At 49.8% G+C, this 10228-nt stretch overlaps 1 protein-coding gene across 1 annotated transcript; it reads right to left on the bottom strand.

Annotated features, from left to right (window-relative positions):
* Positions 1-7761: 7761 nt before the first annotated feature.
* On the bottom strand, positions 7762-9886 carry S100B (S100 calcium binding protein B). The gene is made up of 3 exons (XM_027907241.1): positions 9771-9886; positions 8751-8903; positions 7762-8295 (listed from the first exon to the last, which is right to left on the bottom strand). The coding sequence occupies exons 2-3, from the start codon at positions 8886-8888 to the stop codon at positions 8155-8157; spliced, it is 279 nt and encodes a 92-aa protein (XP_027763042.1). The 5' UTR covers positions 8889-8903; positions 9771-9886; the 3' UTR covers positions 7762-8154.
* Positions 9887-10228: the final 342 nt, after the last annotated feature.

A 10228-nucleotide genomic window follows, 5' to 3' on the forward strand; every position in this document is an offset into this window, starting at 1 on the left:
TGGGGGTTGTGGTCATCGTGGACCCAGGCGTCATTCCCATCAATTCCCGGGGGGAGAAACAACGGATGCACTTGAGAGATGGATTTTTAGCTGATCAGCTGGATCCTATTTACGTTGCCTACAACATGTGAAAACGGGGAACCACGTCGAGGCTAAAGCACCAAAATCCAAGGGACTTTCCTCATAATAACATCAGAATCCATGTTCTGTGTTTTTAAAAGCTCTTGAAGACCTTAGGAAAACGGAGATACAACTCTTCACAGACCTTCATCTCCCAAGACTGCATTTGCTTTCGTAAGTCCATTGTAACAGTTACAGCTGTCTTAGGATGGAGAGTTTACTGGAATTCCTGAAGGAAGCTTATTAGAACTATCATGGACCAATTTTATTTTTTTTGGGGGGGGGGGTGGGGTGGGAATAATTATGAATGTCAGTACTTGATGCACTGCATAAAAGGACATAAAGTGGGGTGGGGAGAGAACACCAGCTGCGAGGAGGACTCCTGGAAGTAAGACCTGAAGTCGTGAGTGACCATCCAGAGTTCGCCTCCGCGTGACTGTTCGCAATATATCGGCAGTTTCAGGGTTGGGACTTGACCTTCAAGATTGCACACACCTCTACCACGTTCTCTACTGAAAGGAATTTTGCACATGTTTTGAGATTTAAGAATGCAGCCTTTTTATTTTAAATCACTGACTCATCCCCGCTCAGAAGAAACCAACCCATTCGGATCCCGGACTCGGTGTAACAGTTATGCTGCTGTTCAGCTTTTTTGTACCCAGCAAAAAACAAATACTGCAACTGTAACAGTGTTACTTACGGTGCCATGCTGGACTATGTAATGCTACAAACTTTATAATAAAATACAAAGTAATATCCAGTTTTAAGTACTTGATGCAGGGGCCTTCAGTGCTCTTGCTCTCATAACTCCAAGTCGCCTGTTTTTGTTGTGTTAGCTGTTAATTCCTGCCCTGCATAATGCCAAGGAGCTGAAAATTCATTCCAAAGCCACCAGTCTCTGAATGGTTTGTACAGATGTTTACAAAGCATGGGCTTACAATGTGTTTTCCCTGAATATCCTGTGCGAAAACTTACAATAGTGACTTGTTTTTCCCCCACCATGGAAAAGCTATTCAGTGTTAGTTAGCTTGAGCTGCTGTGGTACAGACTGTCTTTAGTTTCTGTGGAGCTGTAGACTCTTTTGTTCAGGCTAAAATATCCAGTTGGTTGAGTCACACTTGACGAATTAAGGTTTTGAAGTTCCTGCCTGATCTAAAACTGCAGTGAACCTAATGCAGAAAGAGAGTAGGAAGTTACTGAGATACTTACTGTGTTTGAAGGTAAGCACGAGACTAGCAAATAATTATTTTTATAGATTTGTTAAAGACTTTGAGAGCTACATACGACTTTTTTAGTGATGCACAAGTTTGGCAAAAGGGCCAGCTTTTTCTGCAGGGCGATTCTGCCTGGATCAGTGCCTAAGAAAGATAGATGTCAGTCCCCTGGTACATCAGATTTACTCATGGTTAAATAAACTCTGAAATCTGCCAGAAGAAGCTTTCCTATATAGTAGTTATCTGCCCTGGTGGTGTTTACCTGTGGTGTATTACACAGCTGCATACTCCTGACTGTAATTATGTACAGAACCTGTGTAACTTATTGTCTGAGTACAGCAGCCTCCAGCAGCGGGCTGTGGGACACCCCTTCTAACAAAAGAGCTGGCAACAGGAGAGAACTCCCTAACCCTCATCTCCACATTGTAGTTTTTTAGCAAATAAAGCATTGTAAGACTTTTTGTATTGAGAGATACTGATGACAGTGAGACGAGTTGCCTTGTAAAGTCAAATCTTAAAAACAAAAAAAAAAAGCTCATTAAACATTTCAAAACAGCTCATAACAATCTGACTCGATGAGTGTCGAAACTTAGGCCTGTCAGATCAAAACCTTGGCTCAGCACAGTTTGCACCCGTGTTTTAGACAGTTTTAGTGCCTTAAAGAGGTTTTTAATGGGAAAGTTCAGGGTGGGGGCAGCGGACCTGTGTGATGTCACTGCCGTGGGGTTGGCTGTGTGTGATGTCACCACCATGGTGAGGGTGGTGCCAGGCCAGTGTGACATCATTGCCACGGTGATGCTGGGTGGCCTGGGCCTGTGTGACCTTCAGGATACATTTGTAAAAGACACCAGCCAGGACCAATGAAGAAACCTGATGCCAAGTGCAGGCTGTGCTGGCGGCCAGGGCGAAAAGCACGGGCTGGGAAGGAAAAGCTGGAGCAGAAGCAGCAGGACAGAGGCGACAGCTGCCGTGGCAGCAGGTGGGGAGGCTGTAAAGATCCCTAAAACATCTGTTCTGCCCCCCTGCAGTGTGGGTCACGGGAGCTAGAGTGCCTGGTTTGGTTTTTATCCAAATAAAATGATGTGCTGTACCGGCGTTACTCCAGAGCACGTTTCTGACTGGTGTTCTTCGTCTGGCACAAGGCTCAGGGCTGTGGGGGTTTTGACTCTGGCTGGATTTCAAATACCCACCAAAAACTGCTACGTTCCCCCTCCCTCTGCAACTCCACAGAAGAGAGAAAAAGAAACAGTTAAAGAATTCCTGAGCAGAGATAAGAACTGGGAGACTCGATTGCTGACAGGCAAAACAGACTCAAAGTGGGGGTAGAATTTAAATTTATTGCTAACAAGATAAAAGGCAAAAAGCAAGAAATAAAACAGCTTTAGAAACACCTTCCCCACCCCACCCCTCCTTCCTTCCATGCTCTCCCTCAGCTCTGAGTCCTCCCCCTGTTCCCATGGGGGTCCCTCCCATAGGGGAGACAGCCTTGCAGGGACCTCTCCAACGTGCAAAATGTGACTTGTTTAAAAAGCAGTTTGAAAACAGTGCACATAACAAGAGGAGGGTGTCTTGGAGCCTTTACTGTTCTTCTTGCTGTTAATTGCAGCGAGGATTGTGCCTGGCAACCAGGTAGTGCTGTGTGTGTGACGTGCATTTAAAGCACGGTGGGTTTTCAGTGCCCAAACAACTCATCCTGCTCAAAGCTAATGAAGGCAGGATTCAAAAACCTACAGTTCATCTTAAATGGATAAAGGTAAGGCACAGGGACGATTTTTGTTGTGTTTTGGGGTTTGGGTTTTGTTGTTTTTTTTTTTTTTTTTACCTGATTTGTGGGAGTAAAAAATGTACTAACAAGGAGCTATAAGCCCCATCTCCTTCTGAACTAATGTGCTGCTGAGGGAAGGGGGCAGGAGGGCTGCTGTTGAAGAGGAATGTTTCAGATTTATCCTGGGATTCAGATTTACCCTGATTCAGATTTATCCTGAGAGACTGGACTCCGGTGAGTACTAAATAACTTTGTCAACATCAGTAAAGCTGCTTTTATTGCAGCAGTGTTCTTTGTGAGCCTCCACTTCATGCTGATGTTTTAGAACCTCTCTCTCATTTTAGCAGCAGTACTATGAGGTTGCTTTAACGCCCTTATTTATTGCTGATTGTTACCCAGGAATTTATTACAGTGGGAAGAAGGAAGCAGTGTTCATTTTAAGAGCACATTCCAAGTGTTCTGTACCAAGTCCCTGATTATTTTGATGCCGTTTCCCTGCCATTCTTTGCAAATAGATACCATGCACTTCAGGGATCTCTTTGGATAGGCTTCCGGTTTGTTTTTTATGGAATATCCACAACTGTGTTTTAAGGGCAAAAAGGGAAAGCTTGCACATTTCCAGCATTGCGGTGTGTCAGAACCAGAATCCGTGTTATTAGGGGATAGATCTGGATTACATCTAAGAACTGATTTACAGCTGGCAAAACTCCCTGAAATAATTCTTTTAACTTTCTGCACTTCAGGGTTTACTTGATGCTTGGTATACCCAGATACAATGCTCATTACTTTACTGATCTTTATATTCAGCAAGTTAATATGCTTTAAATATTTATCTGGTCAGATATTTCAAATGAGAAGTTTTCAAGCCAGAACTTCTTGTCATGGCCAATTCTAATTGGCTGAATTTTTGTGTTTGCATTTAGAGTTCTTGTTGATTTTGTGGTGTTTAGGAGGTAGTGGGCACACCAGGTTCTACTTCCAGTTTGGTTTTGCCAGTGCCATGTAAGCGAGTTCTTTTTTTTGTATTTCAATACATGTTTTTAAAATAATATACATAATATATCTTTTCCTCCTGTCATTTCTGGGTTTTTGAACCCTGTTCTCGCCTGAACATAAATTTTTCTTACGGAAGTGAAAAACATTGCTATTTTTCTTGCAATCCTTAAACCTTATCTGGCAAAGGTAACTGCAAAATCATAATTTGTCTTTACTTCTGCCAAATATGAATGACAGTGCTATGGCTGGTTGTGTTCCTTCCCTGGGGTCTGTAAAAGTCCACATCTGATTTGTGGTAAAAACCCACATATTTTGGTTTCCTTCTTAAATTATTTTTCTTGCTGTCAGTATGTGAACTCTGATCTTTAATGATTCAGCCTGGATGCACTTCCATCAACAGTTAACAAGTTGAAGAATGTATTTTTATTTAGATATGCTAACAGCAACAGAACTCTCAGTAAGATTAGACCCTGCGTGGAAGAACATTTTTTCTGAGGAGAAGGGGGCTATAAGTGCTTCTTACAGTGCTGGTAATTTTGTCTCTGATCCAGGGATCCCTTTCACAGATGCACTTCACCTGAAGTTACCTGTGGAGAGAATAAAAGTGCAGATTGTAATCTCCCGGAGCAAAAAGTAATGACATCGTTCTGAATTCTGAAAATGCGATTCAGCAGTGGTAGAATACAGCATGGATGTACAAAATCTGCCCCTGCTGTCAATTATCAAGATACAGAAGTGAATTTGAGCCTCTTAAACATCTCAGGCCCTTGCTGTTGCTGTACTTTCTTCTCTTTGTTTCACTTTTTGTGCTGTTGGTAAGTAGCTCTTGTCTTGAGCTGGAGTCTGTAATCCATGAAACCACCCGTTCGTGTCCTTGCTGGTGGGAAATTCATTGACTTCCTCTTTATGGAGAGTCAAAAGCACAACTGACAAATGTGTCCCACATCAGGTGGGCTCTGCTGGTGTGAAGCTGCTGTTTGATCCTCGGGGAAACCTTCCAGGGCCCCGCGGGGTCCCACAGTGCGGAGCTCGGAGCTCACTGTCACCAAACCTGCCCTTCTGCAGGCTGTCCCTGACGATGGAAACGTGGATTTTCTGAGCTCTCCTGACTGATGCAGTGTCAGATCAATGTGATCAGTGAGGTGTTGTGCACGCCTGGGCTGTTGTACACAGCCCCCTCGTTTGCGTGGGGTTTCGTGGGCTGGGCACGGGGCTTGCGCAGTCCGTGGGGGCCCAGGCTGTGAGTGGAGGCGCTGCAGGTGGCTGTGGCTGTCCTGTGTGTCAGGGGACAGCAGGCCTGAGGGGCCAGCAGAGAGTTGTTGGCTGAGGGCCACCCTTGCCCAAACTACTTTGCTGGACTCCCCACCGTGCCAGTCACAGCTGTCCCCACAGTCTGAGCTGAGCCACCCCCTGTGTTAGAGGGACAAGGAACACGAGGGGACCAGAGCTGTGAGGTGTGAGCTGCAGTGCAGGCTGGGTGATGGTGAGGCCTGTGACCATGCAGGCTGTTTCAGGAATTTCAGTTTTGCCGACCAGGGAGGGATGCCAGGAGCTCAGTAGCCTGAGCAGTGCACGCTGCAGTGTTTTTAGTCATGGTGCTCCCCTCACAGGAGGACACACTCTCTGCCTCTCTGACAAGAGGCACCTGCTCTGCCTTCTCCTTTGCCAGATGAAGCCTCTCCAAATTCCCAGCAGCGGCGTTGCTGAGTCAGGAGCAGCCTTACTGCCAGAAAGGTGGGTGCAGTCCTGTCGTGTCACTCCCCGCTCCTGCTCTTGTGCCCTGCCCAGGGACAGCCCAACCTGCTCCGTGCCCTGCCCGCGTCCAATCTGCATGTCCCAGCCTGCTGCTGCTGCAATGCTGTGCGGAGCTGCTCAGCAGGCCTGGGCTTGGGGAAGGATTCCTCATCGTGTGAGCGCTGCTGGTGCAGGGGGGCGGAAGGAAGGTGAGATTTGGAGACCCTCGTACAGAAGCGTCACACCCTCAGGTTCAGACTCCAGGGAGGGTCGTGAGTCCTGTCCACCCTTCCTAATCTTGAGGACACTCACTGTCTGTCCCCATTTGTTGGCATCACACAGTGCCTCAGCTCTGTACTAGTGCTGAAAACAGTTCAACTGTCTCAACGAATGAGCACTCCCCTGGGATGGCAAAATGGCTTTTTGTGCCAGGTGAGGTATAAGATGCTGTCTCTTGTGTGCCTGGCTCTACCTGAGTGTCCCCTTGCACAGCTTGGGGGAGACAGGTGAGAGCAGCAAGATGGTTCCTGCCCAAAGACATGTCATTTTGTGCATGAAATCGTTATCAAATGGGGAATGAGGGTAAAAACAATGACAACTGTGAACATCTCTGTCATGAACCTGTCACTACTGATGTTGCTGGCCAGGAATGCCCAGCTCACAGGTGTTGCTGAGCTGGACAGCAGGTACAGACTGAAAAAGGCAGGAGGACAGACTTTGGGGAGGTTGTCCTAGGCTTAGTTTAGGCTTTGTAAGGGCTCACCACCGCAGGCCCCTGGATGACTCCTGCAGAGGTGCCGTGTCCTTTTGTCCTCCTTTGTCCTCACAGGTGCACCTGCCAGTGTGGGCAGCCAGATGGAACACGGTGGTGGTGACAACCTTGAGCTGTCTGGCCAGCCACAGTGACACCAGGGAGGAGGTGAAGGGTCGATGTTCAACAAGAAACCCAGGGCCATGAGCTTTAGCAGTGCTTCAGGCTGCATCCTCCAACCTCCTCCTCTGATGGTACAGGTAAGCCTGGCACAAAAGGACACGTTTTTCACCAGAGACTGAAACCACATTTTATTTTTGCCACTTCCACACAATCAGGAGGCTGTGCCTGGTCTGTGGTCACAATCACCCCATCCCTTCTGACTGAGCCTGCACATGTTACAAGGCACATCCCATGCCCAGGAGCTGACCCCAGCCTGGAAGCCTCATATGCTGTTGCATCCAGTTCTGCAGGCTGCCAAAAGCAGGGTGGATTTATCAACAAGAGGAAAGCCTGGGCTGTTAGACGGTTATGCTTTTAGATGGTTACGCTTTGCTTTGCAAGCCAAGGGTGTCTCAATTTGCCAAGAAATGGGTGGGCTCTACTGAGCCCCTGTGAGGGGACAGGAGCTGGGTTTCCTGGGTTAATGCCATGCACAGAGCCCACAGGAATCACTGAGAGCCTTCCAGTTCTGGGCCCCTCAGTTCAGGAAGGATATTGAGGTGCTGGAGCAGGTCCAGAGAAGAGCAGCCAGGCTGGTGAAGGCACTTACACACAAGTCCTATGAGGAGAGGCTGAGGGAGCTGGGGTTGTTTAACCTGGAGAAGAGGAGGCTCAGGGGAGAGACCTCATCACTCTCTAAAACTCCCTGACAGGAGGTTGTAGCCAGGTGGGGGTTGGTCTCTTCTTCCAGGCAACTATCAATAAGACAAGAGGGCTCCGTCTCAAGCTCTGCCAGGGGAGGTTCAGGTTGGATATCAGGAAGAAATTCTTTACAGAAAGGGTCATCAGGCATTGGAATGGGCTGCCCAGGGAGGGGGTGGATTCTCTGTCCCTGGAGGTGTTTGAGACTGGCTGTGGCATTTAATGCCATAGTCTAGTAACTGCAGTGGTGTTGGATCAAGGGTTGGACTTGATGATCTTAGAGGTCCTCTCCAACCCATCTGATTCTATGATTCCTGTTCAGACCAGTGGGCTCAGAACCAGGCTTCCACAACCAACCCCTCTGCATAACCTCCTTCTTCAGCCCTTAAATTTCCCTTATTCCTTTGTAAGCAAGCTTGGATCACAGTGTCTGCCTGCTTCCAGCCCTGTGCACATTCCTGGCTTACAACAGCAGGGAAGGAGCTTGAGACAAGGCACTCACACACTGCCTCCAGCCTGGTGGGGACTGCCCGACAGGCTTTCCTGTGCTGTGCAGGTGTTTCTTTGTTTCACAAAGCTGCAGAATTAAATAAGCTGCTGAAGTCTAGCACAAGCTGAACTCTAAGGAGCCTGTAGTCACACCCAGTCCTTTCCCCAGAGGAGCGATGCTGCCTTGCATCTCTCCAGCAGAGAGCCTCCTTTCTACCAGCTCACTCGTGCTCGAAGAACTCGTGGCAAGCGGCAGTGACCATGGCAATGAAGGCTACAAACTCCTGGAAGTCGCACTCAGCATCCCCATCGCTGTCCAGTGCCTCCATGACTTTGTCCACAGTCTCCTGGTCTTTGATCTCCTGAAGGGATAGAAACAGGCAGCCAAAGCTGGGGAGGACCAGAGGGAGGCCCAGACAGTGACAACATATCCCCCTTTCTCGGGCGCTCTTATGGCTGAATCTGTGTTCAAACACATCGTTTCCAGTCTGTGCTGGGGCACTGCCCTGTGCCTCTGGGAACTGCAGCCACAGCTGTGCTGCTGGGAAGGGACATCTTGAGCCCCTTGGGGCGAGGCTGCCTCCCCATCCCAGGGAAGGAAACTTCCCTCGTACTCAACCCTCACCCCAGCCTGCCATGCAGGCTGTTGTGCTTGTCCTGCTGCTCTGCAGAGCTGGAGCAACACATTTAACACCCTGACTTGTGGATAAACTTCCTCTGCTCTTGCTTCCCACGGGAGACAGAGTTAGTGGAGTGTGGAGGCTGCTTAATGCCACCTGAGCCCAGCCAGGCGAGCTGTGAGGAGGGCAGTACTTACACTGAGGAAGTGGGTCAGCTCGTTGTTAATGAGCTCTTTCAGCTCTGATTTCTTCAGCTTGTTCTTGTCCCCCTCCTTCCCGGAGTACTGGTGGAAGGCATCGATGATGGCGATCATGCCCTTCTCCAGCTCAGACATGGTTAAGGTGTGGCCCTGAGGTCAGAGGGGACAATCAGGACATTAACCTGGGCGAGCTCCAGCAATTCCTTTTGCTTTGGAAGCACGGCCACCTGGATCAGCAAAACCAGCCCCTGTGCTTAAAGCCTTCTGCTGGGAAGGACTGGCAGCCACTCTGGCTGCAGGGGAAAAGCTTCCGAGAGACCGCGACTCGGCTTCCAGGGGCTCTCGAGAAACACAGAACCACAACACGACGATAGGGGCAGGCAGGGGTTCATTTCTGCCCACAGAGCTTCAGAAAGGGTTTGCTGTCCCCTCTGTCACAGGCAGCCTCACCTATACCTTTGCCTGCAGACCTGCCTCCAGCCGAGCAGTCAGGAGAACCAGGTAGGAGACAGTTTTGATGAGTGCCAGTAGGACAAAATAAGCACCTCTCTGACCTCCCTCCTCCCTCACTTGATCTGGGGACCCTCCTGGGAATGATAATCTTTGGGACTGCAGCGTTTCCTGCAGATTTCACAAACAGACAAACCAAAAAGGGAGACATGCAAAACCACCTTCCCAAAAGCTGGGGGGAAAAAAAAACCTAATGGCACTCTGTTCGTTCATACCCCACAGGTAAAAATATCTCCTGCCCTGTGACCTGGCTCCTGTTTCTCCACCACAAGGCACTGAAACTCATCCCGCTGCCTTGTTCTCCAGCTGACGTCCTTCCCCAGCGCAGCAGTCGGTGTCCAAACAGAAAGACTGTTTCCAGTCAGGTAGGAAATATTCCCGAAGCGCTTCATGGGCGCATCTTAAGAGCCCTTTGCACGCCTCCTTCCCCTTCCGCAAGGCTGAGGAGCGAAGTTTGGGCTCCGCAGCGCTCGGTGCCCCCGCCCGGCATCCCCCGGCCCCTCTCACCTCCCTGCTGCCGGCGGGGCTGTGGCTCAGCGCTGCGCTCTGGCCGGGCGCCCCCGGGACTCGCTGCCTTCTTATGCCGGAGGGGGGGAGCCCCAGGCGCCAATGGCAGGCGGAGGCGGGGATGTCCCGGCCGGGCTGCGGGCCCGCAGTGGCGCTGACCCGCCGCCAGCCCACGGGGGAGCAGCTGCTGCCCTTTGTCCCTTCGCTGTGCACCCCTGAGACTCTCTCCCGGCTGTGTCTTCTCTGCCCCCTCTCCTGCCTGCGTGTACCTGCTGTCCGTGTCACCGCCGCGTGGGTGGCACTGCTCACAAGTCCCCTGCCAGCCCCAGCAGCCACCATGAATCGGCATTAAATGCGCTTTTGTCTAAACCCAAGAGCTGGAAGTTTCCTTTCCACCGGAGATCCCCCCTCGCAGGCTTTTGCGCACAGACCCGACGGAGGTGAGGCTGTGTGGGGGC

The sequence above is a fragment of the Empidonax traillii genome, unplaced genomic scaffold (assembly GCF_003031625.1).
Source record: "Empidonax traillii isolate 1590-97213 ecotype Southwest subspecies unplaced genomic scaffold, ASM303162v1 scaffold1428:size197735, whole genome shotgun sequence".
In the NCBI taxonomy this organism is placed as follows: Eukaryota; Metazoa; Chordata; class Aves; order Passeriformes; family Tyrannidae; genus Empidonax; species Empidonax traillii.